Here is an 18,458-nt window from a genome sequence, read left to right as displayed (position 1 = left end):
GTCAAGTAGAGTGTGCGTGTGTGGCAGAGCCTGTATGAGTTTGTGTGTGAGAAAGAACGAACATGTATAATTATGTGTGTGTATATGAGTGAAAAGAGAAAGTATGCACACAACAACCCACTGTCCCTATCCCATCAGCTAATTCAGGACAATCTCAGGCCATCTGGAAATCAAAATGTTCCCAGGTAGTTTTGTTAGTTTTAATCACTGGGTGTTAATATTTGACGTGTGTGCTGTTTTTCAATTTTTGTTTTGGAGCTGTAACTTTTTTTTTTTTTTAGTTTTTATTTATTGGATGTCACTCTACACATGGATGTCTGCTATTTTGAAATATTTCTTTTACTAGTATGGTTTTACTATTATTGATGTTTTATAATTCTTCATTTTATTGTTGCATAATTTTTCTTGTTTGTTTGGGCAAGTGGCATGGCAGAAGGTTCGCCTAGGCACCTAACACTGTTGCACCAGCCCTGAGTTTATGGGTTTGGATATGGAGTTTGTGGTGCCGAGGTCCTCTACTCTGGGATTTATACTCCTAACACATGTTTTAAGTGCACAACTTAGGAACATAGCTTCTGCCCTGTCTCATGTTTTGTTTTGTGCTTGTAACTCATATTTTCCATGCACAACTTTGAGGAGCACAACTTTTCTATGCATAATGTTACTTAAGGGTTTTTCGTGTGCCCTTGGGCCTCGGCCCGACCCCAGACGGATCCAGGACCGAACCGAGGGTTGGCGACATGTCCCAGCATGGCAGAGACATGGTCTTACCCTCTGCCAGGCCTGCAAGCTCTCAGAGCCAACAAGATGATGTTGGAAGTTGAACAGTCCTCCGACTGTTCCAAGCCCTTTTGGACCTGCCGCTTAGGATCGGCATGGAGCAGCAGGCCGGCCTGAGGATGAGGGCAGAAGGGGGCCTTGACACAAAGACTTGAGACTATGACTAAGGCAAAGACATCACAGACGAAGGACTGATGCGACGGCATCACAGATGAAGGACTGATGCGACAGCATCACAGACGAGGAACTGACGTGAAGACATCACAGATGAGGAGCTGATGTGACAGCATCACAGGCAAGACAAAAAGCTGGGAAGGTAGACATTGGCACTGTCTCTCAGGGCACCCTACTCAGCCCACCTTCACGGGCGAACCCAATGGGCTGGTCGCGGACCACCCTGTCCCACTACGCGCCCTACAAAGCCCAAGGAGGCTGGTCACGGACCACGAGGAGAGCGGGACAAGCGCAGTAAGGAATCCAGCTGAGGCGGGACTTCGATGACGGAGCCGGTGTCATCCAGAGCACCACAAAGGCTGGCAGGACAGGACGGCTCAGGAGCACAGGACACAAGTCCACTGCAGGCAATGCCAATGACGAAGACGCGTCACCCTGGAGAACCAACCGCCTGCAGAACAGAAGGCTCCACAGCACAGGAGAAGGACACCAAGGAACCTGGAACATCAGGAAGCGGGACATCAGACGACGAGACATCAGGAAACCTGGACAAGGACCTCAGGCGACGAAGACATGGCACAAGAAGCAGACGACACTTGGAGCTCCAACGAGGAAATACAAAGGACCTGATGGAGGGCTGGAAGACAGGAGCCTCCAGAGGCGAAGTAATTCCGATGCAAGGCAAAGACGGAATGCAGGAGTAGCCCTTTTATAGGGCTGGCACAGGAAACAGTCTGAAGGTGGGGCCCAGGGCATATCCGGCAGTGGGCCCTTTAAATCCTGAAGAGAGGCGTGGCCGCGCGCCTAGAGAGGAAGCAGGAAATGTGCAGGACCGTGGACAGCGGCCCTGTACCGACGTCAGCGCGGAAGAGGCAGAGCTGGGCCCAGGAGCAGGCCCCGACGACGGTAGCGGCTCCTGCTGCTGCAGGAGGCCCCGAGGACGGCTCCAGTCGCCAAGCCAGCCGCGAAGATGACGAGGATGTCGGCGGCGGCTCAGTCGTGAAGAAGCAAAGAAGTCCGCGGCTCCGGCCGTGGTAAAGAAGGCATGATGGGCGGCCTCCGGGCCGCGAGAGGAAAACAGAATCCGCGGCTCCAGCCGCGTGGGAGGCCCGACATCTGCGGCATCCGGCCGCGTCGGGGGCAGCAGCAGTAGCAAGGTGAGGAGCCTGCTCGCGGGAAACTGCATGCAGGATTCATAGAAACATAGAAACATAGAAACATAGAAATGACGGCAGAAGAAGACCAAATGGCCCATCTAGTCTGCCCAGCAAGCTTCACACATTTTTTCTCTCATACTTATCATTTTCTCTTAACTCTTGGTTCTATTTCCCTTCCACCCCCACCATTAATGTAGAGAGCAGTGATGGAGCTGCATCCAAGTGAAATACCTAGCTTGATTAGTTAGGGGTAGTAGGGGTAGTAACTGCTGCAATAAGCAAGCTACACCCATGTTTATTCCCTTTACCCGGACTATGTCATACAGCCCCTATTGGTTGTTTTTCTTCTCTCCTGCCGTTGAAGCGGAGAGCCATGCTGGTTATGCATTGAAAGTGAAGTATCAGGCCCTTTTGGTTTAGGGTAGTAACCGCCGTAACAAGCCAGCTACTCCCTGCTTTGTGAGTGCGAATCCTTTTTTTTTTTTTTCCTTCTCCCCTGCAGTTGAAGCTATTTTGGATATGCGTGAAGCCTCAGCTTTTCTTATTCCCCTGCTGTTGAAGCAGAGAGCTATGCTGGAAATGCTTGATGTATCAGCCTCTCCCATGCCATGAAGCAGAGAGCCATGCTGGATATGCATCGAAAGCGAAGTATCAGGCACATTTGGTTTGGGGTAGTAACCGCCGTAATAAGCCAGCTACTCCCCGCTTTGTGAGTGCGAACCCTCTTTTCTTCTCCCCTGCCGTTGAAGCAGAGAACTATGCTGTATATGCTTGGAAAGTAAGTATTAGGCTTATTTGGTTTAGGGTAGTAACCGCCGTAACAAGCCAGCTACTCCCCTCTTTGTGATAGCAAATCCTTTTTTCCACATTTCCTCTTGCCGTTGAAGCTTAGAGCGATGTTGGAGTCACAGTAAGCATCTGTATGTTTATTTAATAAGGGTATTGTCTCCGGGCAGTAGCCATCGTTCTGGTGAGCCACCCACTCTACATTGGCGGTCTCTTGACTTTATGGATCCACAGTGTTTATCCCACGCCCCTTTGAAGTCCCTCACAGTTCTGGTCTTCACCACTTCCTCCGGAAGGGCATTCCAGGCATCCACCACCCTCTCCGTGAAGAAATACTTCCTGACATTGGTTCTGAATCTTCCTCCCTGGAGCTTCAAATCGTGACCCCTGGTTCTGCTGATTTTCTTCCTACGGAAAAGGTTTGTCGTTGTCTTTGGATCATTAAAACCTTTCAAGTATCTGAAAGTCTGTATCATATCACCTCTGCTCCTCCTCTCCTCCAGGGTGTACATATTTAGATTCTTCAATCTCTCCTCGTACGTCATCCGATGAAGATCCTCCACCTTCCTGGTCGCCCTTCTCTGTACCGCTTCCATCTTGTCTTTGTCTTTTTGAAGATACGGTCTCCAGAACTGAACACAGTACTCCAGGTGAGGCCTCACCAAGGACCTGTACAGGGGAATAATCACTTCCCTTTTCTTACTCGATATTCCTCTCTCTATGCAGCCCAGCATTCTTCTGGCTTTTGCTATCGCCTTGTCGCATTGTTTCGCAGACTTCATATAACACATAAATCGTGATTATATGCTCCCAACATGTTTTTGTGTGCATTATCCATGATTTATGTGTGCAATTCATTTTCAGATGCATTTTCATTCCAATAGGTCACCACATCTGGAGATAAACTTTTTCTAAGCAAGCGTGTTAAGAAAATGTGCCTTGAAATACAGTGTATATTTTTTTACTCCTGTCTTACTGCATCTCACCCTCAGTGAGCAAGTCGTTGTCCTATCCTAATCAGACAGAGGCAGAGCCATGCAAAGAGTACATGGTAATCAACACTTCAAAGCGGATCACATTTAGGCACTGTAGATATTTCCCGAGCCCCAGAGGGATTATGATTTAAGTTTGTACATGAAGCAATGGAGGGTGAAGTTACCTTGGGCAAGGTCACAAGGAGCAGCAGTGGGTGTTGAACTCCGACTTCTCCAGTTCATATTTTCACTGCTCTAACTACTAGACAGCTATTCCACTCTCATACTGATTTTTTTCATATAGGGGCGGATTTTCAGAGCCCTGCTCGCGTAAATCCGCCCAAAACCGGGCGGATTTACGCGAGCAGGGCCCTGCGCGCCGGGAAGCCTATTTTACATAGGCCTCCCGGCGCGCGCAGAGCCCCGGGACTCGCGTAAGTCCCGGGGTTCTCCGAGGGGGGCGTGTTGGGGGGCGGGCCCGGTCGTCGCGGCGTTTCGGGGGCGTGTCGGCAGCGTTTTGGGGGCGGGTACAGGGGCGTGGCTACGGCCCGGGGCGGTCCGGGGGCGTGGCCGCGCCCTCCGTACCCGCCCCCAGGTCGCGGCCCGGCGCACAGGAGGCCCGCTCGCGCGCGGGGATTTACGCCTCCCGGAGGGAGGCGTAAATCCCCCGACAAAGGTAAGGGGGGGTTTTAGACAGGGCCGGGTGGGTGGGTTAGGTAGGGGAAGGGAGGGGAAGGTGAGGGGAGGGCAAAGGAAAGTTCCCTCCGAGGCCGCTCCGATTTCGGAGCGGCCTTGGAGGGAACGGGGGTAGGCTGCGCGGCTCGGCGCGCGCCGGCTATACAAAATCGATAGCCTTGCGCGCGCCGATCCAGGTTTTTAGCAGATATGCGCGGCTCCGCGCGTATCTACTAAAATCCAGCGTACTTTTGTTTGCGCCTGGAGCGCAAACAAAAGTAGGCTATTTGTGCGCCTTTTAAAATCCGCCCCATAGTGAATGGCATTAAAAATTGTTAATGAGAGTTGGTATTAGAACATTCTCCAGTTAAATATAGAAGACGCTTTAGAGTTCTAGGCACTTGGGAATAGGTGTGCGAGCTGATGAGTTCAAGGCTAACAGAAATAGAAAATCAAATTAGATTTTGTCCTTACTTTGTGTAAATAGTATAAACAAATAAATTAAAAAGAGAGTTACCTGGAAGCAAGAAAAGCTGGGAACCAGTGTTTTATTTTGTTTGTTTTGTCCCTCCGTTGTGGGCAGTGCTGATTCAGAGCTGATGTCACCATGAGAGAAAGGAGGGGCAAAGAGAAACGTTTGTTTCTGTTGCTTGTCACTGCCTCAGGATGAGATAGGCAGCACTGAGTCAGGTCTGATACAATTACAGGCCGATACAGTACAGTGCCCTCCAGTAAGGGGTAATAGCGCGTCGAACACTCGCATCCAACCCCCCCGAGACTAATAGCGCCCGCAACATGCAAATGCATGTTGATGGCTCTATTAATCATTCCTGCGCGATACAGTAAGTAAAATGTGCAGCCAAGCCGCACATTTTACTTTAAGAAATTAGCGCCTACCCAAAGGTAGCCGTTAATTTCTGCCGGCGCAGGGGAAGTGCACAGAAAAGCAGTAAAAACTGCTTTTCTGTGCACCCTTCGACTTAATATCATGGCGATATTAAGTCGGAGGGCCCAAAAGTAAAAAAAAAAGTTAAAAAAAAAAATTAAAAGCAGCCCACGGCTCGCGGGTTGAAAACCAGACGCTCAATTTTGCCGGCATCCTGTTTCCGAACCCGTGGCTGTCAGCGGGCTCGAGAACCGACGCCGGCAAAATTGAGTGTCGGCTGTCAAACCCGCTGACAGCCGCCGCTCCTGTCGAAAAAGAGGCGCTAGGGACGCGCTAGTGTCCCTAGCGCCTCTTTTTACCGCGGGCCCTAATTTAAATATTTTAGTTTACTGAATCATGCGCACAGGACACTGGCCGCTTGCCCGCTCTCCCGTGAACTTTACTGTATCGGCCCGTCAGAGAGGCAGGGAACAGAGTTGAGCCCTGAACAGGATGCAATCAGGAAGTAAACAGAACAGCAATTTGGGGGGAGGAGCCATGATCGAGATGAGAGAGAAAAGTTTTGTAAACATTGCAAGGGAGCTGTGCTGTGTCAGACAGTGCTGCTGCTGCAGCTGAGAGAAAGAAAGGAGCAGGCCTTGCTGGAGTGCAGGACAGCTCCAGAGTTGAAGAGAGAGTGAAGAAACCAGCACAGGAGGGATCAGCTGAGCAAAATCTCTGTCTCTGCAGATGGCATTTCCCTTCAGTATGAGAAGCATCCGAGCAGGCAGAAAGGAACAGCTGAGTCAAGAGAAACAGAAATTCTGGGTGAGTTTTTAATGTGAAGGGAGCAGTTATAGAGAATTCTGATTAAAGTCTGATTAGTGCAGGACTGGTTACTAGCAGTTTATGTGATGTCATTAATGATGTCATCAGAGACCTGCTCTTAAGTGGGTGGGGGGGGGGGGGGATATTAATTTTAAGTAAAATAAAGAAAATTAAGAATTTATTAAAATAAATGATAGTGATAGCCTGAAATAGAGGTTTAAGCCACTTGGAAAAGTCCAGGATAACAGAAATGTTTTAAAATGTGTAAATAGACTCAATGAACATCCTGATGTGTTAGAAACTAAAATAACCCATAAAACCTATAGGAAAATTTAAGAAGGAATGGAAACAGTTTAAGTAAACTGTAGTTACTTTAGTTAAGTATTAGGAATGAGTGTGTGGTAGTTTGAATGAAATATGTATTTTTATTACGTTGGTATGAATGGTGAAAGTATAAGAAGGAATTAAAATACTGGGAAGGTAAAAAGAAAATATGTAAAATATTTTTATTATAATTAGAAAAGATGAAAATGTCTGATAAAGGTAACATGAATAAATGATAATCCAATTGGTATATTCCAAACACCCATATGAAGGACAGTATAAGCTAAAACAACTTTGAAAACTTAGAGAGTAACTAAGGGATGATGTCATTAGCTTCCCTGGTTACAGATGACAAGGCAAGCACAAGTATACTAGTTAGAGCCTCAGCGCTGAATTTGAATAAGATGGGATTTTATCAATAAACATTATATTAAAATTTTTCTTATATTGAAATTAATAAACCCAAATAAAAATGAACACAAATAGAAAAAGATAATATATCTAATGAGCCAGTGACGTAGCCAGAATTGATTTTTTGGGTGGGCACAAGGTTAACATAGGTGGGCACAAGGCATGCAGGTCTACTAGTTGTTTTCTTACTGATAAATAATGCCATATACTGCACCCTAGAATGGCTTTCTAAGTAGTTTGCAACAGCCATTATGTGTCATGTATGAAACTTTAAAATAATTTACTTCAATTATTTCAAGTATAGAAAACAATCAAATCCAATCATATAATAAAACAAAAATTAATGTATTCTTTCATGAACCATCTTTGCAGAAACCCAGAAATCTTCATAAATACAATAAAATATAATTAATCATCAGAACAGGTGCAGTGCAAAGCTAGGGCAATTCACATTACAAGTAACATGAAAAAAAAATTCAAATTCTGGTGTAATCTCAGCAAAAAATAACCCTCCACTGCTATTTTGTGAAGTAACAAACTCTTGCAAAGAAAGAGGCATCTGGAACCTTGCCAAACAATCACAGCACTGACTCTCAGGATTCAAACAGCAACCTTATGAAAAAGCAGCAATGCAAATACTACACCAGGCCCTAGAACATTAATACATCACCTACGGGAATAACAGAACAGGCTGGACTACTACTACAGAGAAACTATATGCTAGAAATACTCATTTCTGTCACAAACAGGCAAAACTGAGACCGACCCTTACCTAATATAGAAATAAGAGACTATAAATTAGAAACAGAAACATGTAGATAAAGCCAAAATAGAAAGCCTGAGAAACTAAAATGTCTGAACAGTGGAATACTTAAGAAAGAGCAAAATACAAAAATATAAGAATGCACATTCCCAAAGATGACATATTTAAATTGCTAACATCTCTCTCTCTCTCTCTCTATATATATATATATATATTTTTTTTTACCTTTGTTGTCTGATCTATGTATTTTTCTAATCAGTTGGTCCTGGTCTCTCTTTCCCATTTTTTCCCTTGTCGCTCATTTCCTAATTCCTCTTCAGTGTCTTTTCTACTACTGTCTTCTTCCCTTCCACACACACACACACACACACACACACACACACACACAAACACACAGGCTTTCTCTCACAGATTCCCTCACACACTCAAGCTCTCACTCTCATATGCTCTCCCCCCCCCCAGCTCACATTCTCTGCAGACACACATACAAGCTCTCACTTTCTCACCCCTCCCCAGGCTTATATTCTTATGCACACACAGACGCACATCCAGGCACCCATTCTCATCCACACACACAAACCCATTCTCCCATTCTCACCCACACATACACACATTTAAGGTCCCATTCTCACCCACACATACACACTTTCAAGCACCCATTCTTACCCACATATTCAAGCTTCCATTCTCACCCACACACACAAACCCAGGCTCCCATTCTCACCCATATATATACACATTCAAGCTTCCATCCTCACCCACATATTCAAGCTTCCATTCTCACCCACATATTCAAGCTTCCATTCTCACCCACACACACAAACCCAGGCTCCCATTCTCACCCATATATACACACATTCAAGCTTCCATCCTCACCCATATATACACACATTCAAGCTTCCAACCTCACCCACATATTCAAGCTTCCAACCTCATCCACATATTCAAGCTTCCATTATCACCCACACACATTCAAGACTCCATTCTCACTCCCATACACACCCAAGGTCCGATTTTCACCCACACACACACAAGGCTCCCATTCTCATCCTCACATACACATTCAAGCCTGTGCACAGTTTCCGCTTCCTCCCCCCAGAGCAGGAAGATCAGCTGGCCTCTCCTGCTGCCACTGGCCTCCTGCTATCTTCGGGCCGTATGGCCGACCGATCTTCCTGTTTGGGGGGGGGGGAGGAGAGCGGAAGCGCCGCGCACAGTTTCCGCTTCCTCCCCCCAGAGCAGGAAGATCAGCTGGCCTCTCCTGCTGCCACTGGCCTCCTGCTATCTTCGAGCCATACGGCCGATCGATCTTCCTGCTAGGGGGGGGGGGGGAGCGGAAGCTGTGCGCGGCGCTTCCGCTCTTCTCCCCCCCTAGCAGGAAGATCGATCGGCTGTACGCAGGAGGCCAGTGGCAGCAGGAGAGGCCAGCTGATCTTCCTGCTCTGGGGGAGGAAGCGGAAACTGTGCGCGGCACTTCCGCTCTCCTCCCCCCCCCCCAAACAGGAAGATCGGTCGGCCATATGGTTGTAGGACCGCTTCCCCACGTGTGCCGTGATGGCGTGCCAAGCATGGGTTCTCCTCTTCACTGTCGCGGGGATGGGATCCCGCGACAGCCTTGCAGTTCTGGTGTCAGTTGGGTGGGCCTGGGTCTAAATTGGGTGGGCAGCTGCCCACCCAGGCCCACCTGTGGCTACGCCATTGTAATGAGCAGGGTAGGGTACTATTTAAAGGAGTGACATCAGCAGGAGAAATGATCTAAGAATCTAAGGAAAAGAAAGAGACAGTTAATGAAACAGTTTAGAGCCTGAAGTCAAATGTATCAGAAGTGCTGTCAATGCACTCTGACTTTGAGGCCTATAAAAAATTATAAACATTAAACAGTAAATGAAAGAACATTCACTATAGTTTATAAGTATGAGTGTATGAAAGAGTGAATGATTATAAGGTTCCTGACAGGGTAGGAATAGAAGTAGCAAAGTTAACTCATAAATGTTGTTGCTGTACCGCGATTTAAAACAGCAATTATATTAGGAATGTTATAGTATGTATGTTTGTGACTCCTATTAATGGTGAATGACAAGAAATGACTATGCAGGGTAAATAACTATAAAAAATAGGAGATCACACAGAAGAGACATACTGTGATGATGAAGCTATAAATGTAACCGTCTCTAAAAGTCAGAAAGGAGGCCCAGACAACTGATTCGTAAAGATAGACTTTTATTGCCAGCAAGATGCAGCTAAGGCAAAGGCTTAGTACAACTGCATGCCACGCCCCTTTAGGAGCAGGCTCTTATACATTCTACATTTCTTATCTTTTACACATGCGTTCTACAACCTGCTGAACAAGCATTTTCTAGCCTGGTTTTCAAGTAGGTGTAGCTTATAATCAGACTATTGCTTCGTCATTTAATTGACGTGTTAGCCATTTTATAGTATCTATCGTATTAATACAATACAAGTTATTATTTCAAAATGGAGGCGCGCTCCACTGAATGTCAGTACGTAACTACGTCACTACGTAATGCATGCCGTTTGCGTTTCAAATGTTAATACATTCAAGATGGCTGTGCGTTTCACTGCTGGCATGGTTAGTCAGAGGTTTTCAGTTGTCTTATTCGGCAACGTCCATAAAATTGAACTCCTTCATTCCCCCCTTTGATACTTCAACTTCTGTGGAAGGCAGAAGTATCACTTTCATCTGTGAGGTAGCTGAAAAGACAAACAATAATTAGTGTTGCATTTACTAAATGTGGGCCCTAGTATATTTGCTAGGCTGTTGGTTTCTTCACCGGGGTTGAGACGAGGGGTCCCTAGTGGAGCACCCCCCCCTTTGTAGCCGGACTTAACCCAACAAACATGGTGGCCCATGTGTGTTAGTTACATTAATTGCATTTAAAGATTAGTGTCAAAGTATACAGAAGATTCATCTTCGGAGTCTGACGAATCATAGGAAGGAGTTGATGAGACAGAAGCATACTGGTGTAGCATCAGGATTTGGGCTACTGCTCTCCGGTCAGCGATCTTCTCCATCATGGTGGACAAACTCCTGAGTAAGAGAGGGAAACATAAAGGAAAAAGTGCACAAGAGAGCAGGAAGAATAACAAAGGAAATAAGAGATCCTTGAGTCCTGGAATGGATGACAACCAAGTGGGTAGTGAGGTTGTCCAGTCGAGAGCTCCAGTCCAGGTTTGCACAGGTACATGGGCCAATCGAATCATACGATCGGTGATTTCCTCGATGACCTTGCTTTTATCATCAATCTGCAAACAACAATTAGAGAGATTAAATTTTCCACATACACCCCCTTCTTGAGCTAGGAGATAGTCCAAAGCCAATCGGTTTTGGTATACAGCAGTAATTAGCTTCGTGTTTTGTTTGGCTAATATGTTAAGAGCCAGTACAGAATCATTAGTAAGGAGCTCAAGTACTGCTTGGAGTCTAATGATACGATTTATCATATAAATCGGAGTTCTGTATCCATATGAACCGTCTTCTGCCCAGGTAGCAGGTCCATAGTATGCTATAATACGTTCGGGTGGCCACTCTTGATCAGACCAATCTCCGATTGAAACTTTAGATTCTCTGCGCCGCTTGTTTGGCTTCATTGGACTATATACAGGAACACCTAGAGTTTCTCCTACTGTGACTGGTAGCAGGAAGAAACTAGGACGTATGGTTGCCAAGAAACATGTACCATTGGATGGGTAGTTGTTCATAAGCTCGTCGTCCACATACCAGGTAATACCCATCATCAGGGGCTGTGAATTGAGTAGAAGGTTGTCCTGCTGTTTTCCAAGTGGCATTCAGATTAGGTTCAGTCCAAAATGGAGCAGGTATAGTCTGATTTTCTGTCTGCCACCACGTTTGGTTGACTATGTTAACGGTGAGCACTCCAGTGCAGGGTGAATTTCCAACTGGTACAGTATATACTTTAGAGAGGTGTCGTGATATGCATTGTCTTCCAATGACGTCAGTCTGAAGTGCCCATTCATAAGGATTATGCTTCCGGTTGTAGGTTGTAGTGGCATTCATAGCATTCAGATCGGACTGAAAAATCTCCTTAGCTTCCCATGGCCATTGTTCTCCAAGATTGGTACCACCACAGATGAAACAGTTCTTTACTTCCAGGGACAAAGCTATATTCTCGGCCAGATTCACAAACATGTTTTTAGCTTGATGAGATGCCGTTGAGTGATGGTAAGGTATGTCATCGGATCCCCTCCTGTGCCATCGATTCCAAATCCCCAAGTATCCTGCCATGGGGATCCTTCTGTCCTGATTGGCCATTCCAGAGTGACGATGTTTCCGGGTTCTTTCTTCAGTCTGCCTACTCCTGGGCAACCTGGGTAACCTCCTCCTGTGTAATCGCACACTAAGCTCCATCCTGTAAGTTTACTGTCTCCGGCACATGGTAGCCACTTGGAGGGGTTATTAGCCCGATCATATGGGCAGAGATACTTATGGTTGAACATATAGTTTTGTTTCCAAGCTTGAGAGCCGCAGTGTACGGCGTTTGGATGTTTGTCGATAGCTTCACATGCATCGAAGGTAAGTGTAACACTGGAATGGCCTCTTATCAGGACTTTTGTTGAGTTAAGATAATAGAGTATTCCTTTTCCGTCTGGTATGATATCAGAAGTATAGGCCTTGGGCAGACCAGTTGTTAATGTTACGTTATAGTACTTTGGGGTAGCTGGTGAATGGCAGATAACCTTGTTATTCTGAATGCATCGATGGAAAGACTGATATCCTTGGGTAGTGTTTAGAGAACAAGCAGGTTTCTCTGTGCACGAAGGTGGTGGCTGGGATTGATGTATTATTGTGAAGACGAGCTGGTATCCATTCTCTGTTGTAGTGCGGACTTGTTTGATACATTCAGTACAATTTTGACTTAATGGAGAGTGAGAAGAACTGGCGATTTTGCCCAAGAAGATAATTAAGAGTGCCATGATTCTCTGATGGTGATATAGATGAGCAACAGTTGAGCAGAGATGAGGATATAGATAATGTTGATGAACCATTTCCAGTCACTGTTGGATGGGCATATAAGGCTTAAAGTAGTAATCAGAAGAGCACAAAGGGCCCACTTCCAGAGTAGTGAAAGCATGTAACACTATATCTGTAAAGAAGAAAAACACAAACACATCATTAAGATCTTAGTAAGCTAAGGTAAGAGTCTACACAGTGGGGCGGATTTTCAGAGCCCTGCTCGCGTAAATCCGCCCAAAACCGGGCGGATTTACGCGAGCAGGGCCCTGCGCGCCGGTAAGCCTATTTTACATAGGCCTACCGGCGCGCGCAGAGCCCCGGGACTCGCGTAAGTCCCGGGGTTTTCGGAGGGGGCGTGTAGGGGGCGTGTCCGAACCATGCGGCGTTTTCGGGGCGTGTCGGGAGCGTTCCGGGGGCGGGCCTGGGGGCGTGGCCGCGCCCTCCGGACCCGCCCCCAGGTCGCATCCCGGCGCGCAGGAGGCCCGCTGACGCGCGGGGATTTACGCCTTCCTCCAGGAGGCGTAAATCCCCCGACAAAGGTAAGGGGGGGGTTTAGACAGGGCCGGGCGGGTGGGTTAGGTAGGGGAAGGGAGGGGAAGGTGAGGGGAGGGCAAAGGAAAGTTCCCTCCGAGGCCGCTCCGATTTCGGAGTGGCCTTGGAGGGAATGGGGGTAGGCTGCGCGGCTCGGCGCGCGCCGGCTATACAAAATCCATAGCCTTGCGCGCGCCGATCCAGGTTTTTAGCAGATACGCGCGGCTCCGCGCGTATCTACTAAAATCCAGCGTACTTTTGTTTGCGCCTGGAGCGCAAACAAAAGTAGGCTATTCGCGCTCCTTTTAAAATCCGCCCCAGTATTAGGATTGGTTGCTGCTGCATGTCTAGTAAATCTTAATTTGTTTTCTCCCATCTTGGAGACTTGCCAAGCGTCAGTAGCAGGTTTGATGCGGGTCCAATGAATCCAAGTTGGACACCCAGCAACCTTTACAGCAGTAGGTGTGGTCAGTAATATGGTGTAGGGTCCTTTCCATCGAGGTTTGAGGAAATCGGATTCATCCCATTCTTTGACCGAGACAGAATCTTCCACATGGAAATGATGAGTCGGTGTTATCACATTTAGTGGTTCAGTCTCGCATGTGTACTTCCGGATGGCTTCTGTGGTTTCATATAGTCTTTTCAATTGTTTACTGAGTGCCATTTCTCCTTGGATTTGCAACGACTCAGGAAATGATGGAAGTGGAGGAGGCCGTGCATACATCATCTCATACGGAGTCAGCCCAGACTGCCGAGGGATGCATCGGATATGAAGCAAGGCGAGTGGCAAGATATCAGGCCATTTAGTTTTTGTTTCTTGGCATAATTTAGCTAATTGACTTTTCAAGGTTCTATTTGCTCGTTCAACTGTCCCACTGCTCTGTGGTCGCCAAGTACAATGCAAGTGCCACTGTAGGCCCAGAATCTTACTGAGCTGCTGAGTAACTTCACTGGTGAAAGCTGGTCCATTATCAGAATTTATCTGTCTTGGTAAGCCATATCGAGGTAAAATTTGATTTAAGAGTAAGGAAACTACTTCTCTGGCGGTTTCCGTTCGCGTGGGTATAGCTTCAATCCATCCAGTATAAGTGCAGACCGCGACTAGCATGGCTTTGTAGCCTTTTGCAGGAGTCATGTGAGTGAAATCAATTTGACAAACTTGGAATGGCACAGTCCCTCGAAGGACATGCCCAGGAGCAGGACCTGGTCCGTTGCGAGGATTATTCCTTGCACACGTAACACACTGATTACTTGCATGCTTTGTCAATTGTGTGATTCGATTTATATAATATGTTTTTTCCAGTAACTTTGCCAATGAATCACGTCCGAGATGTGTGTGGCTGTGTGCTTCCTTAACTACTGCCCAAGCAATGGTTTCAGGTATCCAAATTCTCCCGTCTTGTAGGACCCACCACCCATTCTTTTGCTGAAAGTTATCACTTTGTGCCCATTCGTTTTCCTCTGCTGAGTAGGTGGGTGTCTCGTTTGGAAATTGCAAGAGTGGGCATATTGTTTCAGCCTGATATAGTTCTTGAGCTGCTGCTTTCGCAGCGCGGTCTGCTTTTTGGTTTCCTCTGGAAATGGGATCGGATTTACCAGTGTGTGCTTTGCAATGCATCACAGCGACTTTATGAGGTAACCAGACTGCATTCAATAGTTCATGTATTTCTGGTGCATTTGTCAATTGTTTTCCCTCAGCAGTTAGAAACCCTCGTTCTTTATACAATGCTCCATGTACTTGAATGGTTAGAAAAGCATATTTGGAGTCTGTATAGATCTTAGGGATGTGAATCGTTTTTTGACGATTTAAAATATCGTCCGATATATTTTAAATTGTCAAAAATCGTTAGGGCCACGATACAATACCAATTCCCCCGATTTATCGTTAAAAAATCGTAAATCGGGGGAAGGGGGAGGGCAGGAAAACCGGCACACTAAAACCCCCTAAAACCCACCCCCGACCCTTTAAATTAAATCCCCCACCCTCCCGAACCCCCCCCAAATGCTTTAAATTACCTGGGGATCCAGCGGTGGTCCAGAACGGCGGCGGTCCGGAACGGCCCCTCAATTGAATCCTTTTGTCTTCAGCCGGCGCCATTTTGCAAAATGGCCGCCGCAAAATGGCGGCGGCCATAGACAAAAACGATTTGACGCAGGAGGTCGTTCCGGACCCCCGCTGGACTTTTGGCAAGTCTTGTGGGGGTCAGGAGGCCCCCCCAAGCTGGCCAAAAGTTTCTGGGAGTCCAGCGGGGTTCAGGAAGTGATTTCTTGCCGCGAATCGTTTTCCGTACGGAAAATGGCGCCGGCAGGAGATCGACTGCAGGAGGTCGTTCAGCGGCGGTCCGGAACCCCCGCTGAACGACCTCCTGCAGTCGATCTCCTGCCGGCGCCATTTTCCGTATGGAAAAAGATTTGCGGCAAGAAATCGCTTCCTGAACCCCGCTGGACTCCCAGAAACTTTTGGCCAGCTTGGGGGGGCCTCCTGACCCCCACAAGACTTGCCAAAAGTCCAGCGGGGGTCCGGAACGACCTCCTGCGTCGAATCATTTTTGTCTATGGCCGCCGCCATTTTGCGGCGGCCATTTTGCAAAATGGCGCCGGCTGAAGACAAAAGGATTCAATTGAGGGGGCCGTTCCGGACCGCCGCCGTTCTGGACCACCGCTGGATCCCCAGGTAATTTAAAGCATTTGGGGGGGGGGGGGGTCGGGGGGGGGGGGGATTTAATTTAAAGGGTCGGGGTGGGTTTTAGGGGGTTGGCTCACGATTTTAACAATTTTTCACGATATTTTTAAAACCCAAACGGCAACAATACGATTCCCTCCCCCTCCCAGCCGAAATCGATCGTTAAGACGATCGAGGACACGATTCACATCTCTAATAGATATTTACAATTTGCCCTTCTGCCAGTTGTAGAGCTCGGGTGAGGGCAATTAATACAGCTTTTTGTGCAGATGTTCCCGATGGTAAAGAATCAATTTCAATGATTTCATCCTCTGAAACCACAGCATACCCAGCAACTCGAGTCCATTTATAACTTGGCTACTTCCATCAGTAAACAGAGTCCATGCTCCTTGCCACGGTTGATCTCTCAAATCAGGTCGACTAGAATGCACTGTAGCCATAACTTCTTCGCAGTTGTGCAAAATTGGTTCCGGGGCTGGCATTAGAGTAGCTGGGTTCAGGTTTTTACTGTCTTGTATTTGGATTTCAGGTGTTTCGCATAGCAAGGCTTGATACTTGACAAGACGCGAATTTGTCATCCACTTTGGTCCATGAGTTTCAAGAAGTCCTTGAACGGTGTGTGGAGTTGTTACTTGCAGAGTTTGTCCAAATGTTAGCTTAACAGCTTCGGGTATTAGTAAGCATGCAGCAGCAATGCTTCGAAGGCACCCAGGCCATCCTTTTGCAACATTGTCCATTCCTTTTGACAGGTATGCAACAGGTCGTTCCCATGATCCAAAACTTTGAGTCAATACCCCAATGGCCATTCCTTTTTTCTCGTCTATGAACAAATGGAAGGGTTTGGTTATCTCAGGTAACCCTAAGGCAGGGGGTGAGATCAAGGCTTTCTTCAACTGCTGTAGAGTTGCTAGTTCAGGTCCTTCCCACTGGAAGGGATGAGATTCAGATTCTTTTCCTCGCAGTTTATCATACAATGGCTGGGCTAAGAGTGCATAATTTGCAATCCAAATTCTGCAGTATCCTGCGGCTCCCAAAAATGCACGAAGTTCTTTCTTGCAGGTAGGTACAGGTTGATTTCTTATAGCACTTGTACGAGAGATTCCGAGGCAACGAGTGCCTTCACGTATTCGAAAACCCAAATATTCTACTTCCAGTTCACAGATTTGAGCTTTCTTTTTACTTGCACGGTACCCTTTCGAGTACAAAGTCTCTAATAAACGGAGGGTTGCTTCAGCACATTCATGATAAGTTTCTCTGAACAACAAGAGGTCATCCACATATTGTATGACTGGCCCATACATAACTTGATACATCTTTAAGTCTTTTGCCAGTTGTTCACCAAACAGAGTAGGTGAATGCTTGAATCCTTGAGGTAAGCGAGTCCATGTGTACTGTTGCTTTATTCCAGTATGGGCATTTTCCCATGTGAAGGCGAAAATTTTCTGACATTCCTTTGCTAAAGGAACGGAGAAGAAAGCATCCTTGAGATCAATAACACTGTACCATTTTGACTTTGGAGAAACTTGAACCAGGATTGAATACGGATTTGGCACAAGGGCCACCAGATCCGTCACTTGATTATTTACTTTCCTTAAGTCTTGTACTGGTCGATAGTCATTTGTTCCTGGTTTCTTGACTGGCAATAAGGGAGTATTCCAGGCAGATCGGATGCGCCGCAGGATACCCAGATCAAATAATCTTTGTAGATGTACTTGTATTCCTTGTCGGGCCATGTAAGGGATAGGGTATTGAGTTTGATTGATGACCTGTGCATTTTCTTTCATTTCGATCCATATAGGAGTAGCTTCCTTAGCTAATCCTCCTGGGTTGTTCTCAGACCACACTTGAGGCACACTGTCCATCAGCTGCCTTCGCTTTTCATTAAGAGGTGTGTCTTCTTCATATCGATGTTCACTGACTTTGTCAACAACAGGAAGATGTAATCTCCACTCTTCTTGCAGAGGACAGATTAAGGATACTGGGTTATTAGCAAATGAAGCCTTGACTTCACCATTTGATTCAAACTGTAAATTTGCTCTTAGTTTACATAAAAGGTCTCTACCAATTAGTGGTACTGGACACCCTGGGACAAAAAGGAATCGGTGGGATACTAATTGCCCACCTACTCGAACCTGTCTATTTTGTAGAACAGGGGCTGCCAGTGGTTTTCCGGAGGCCCCTACAATAGAAATGCTTTGTGATGTGGGCGTAGTTATTGCAGTGGTCATGACTGATCGCTGTGCTCCAGAGTCCAGTAGCCCCTTAAATGTTTTTGTCCCAACCTTTACTTCCACCAAAGGATCGAGGGGCAATTTCTCCTTGCCTAGTCATGAGTCGCGTCCAATATCGTCACCTCCGTCCTCAGACATCTCGTCCACTGCCATTTGCCACTCGGCCTTCTGTGATTTTGATGATTTATATCCTTCCCCTTCTCCTCTCCGTTGCGGAGTCTCCGGGCAATCAGACTTCCAATGTCCCTCTTGTTTGCAAAATGCACACTGATTTATTCCTAGA

General features: G+C 46.7%; 1 protein-coding gene across 1 annotated transcript in view; it reads right to left on the bottom strand.

The window, feature by feature from the left end:
• LOC115094741 overlaps positions 1-18,172 on the bottom strand; it is a 40,316-nt gene extending 22,144 nt beyond the window's left edge. Inside the window, 4 exon segments of the mRNA XM_029607999.1 lie at positions 10,657-10,786; positions 14,674-15,038; positions 16,146-16,285; positions 16,288-18,172. Of these exon segments, the coding sequence (XP_029463859.1) occupies positions 10,657-10,786; positions 14,674-15,038; positions 16,146-16,285; positions 16,288-18,172 (2,520 nt within the window).
• Between the last annotated feature and the right edge of the window lie 286 nt (positions 18,173-18,458).

Source organism: Rhinatrema bivittatum, chromosome 6 (assembly GCF_901001135.1).
Source record: "Rhinatrema bivittatum chromosome 6, aRhiBiv1.1, whole genome shotgun sequence".
Lineage (NCBI taxonomy): Eukaryota > Metazoa > Chordata > Amphibia > Gymnophiona > Rhinatrematidae > Rhinatrema > Rhinatrema bivittatum.
This window is presented reverse-complemented; position numbering and strand designations above follow the sequence as displayed.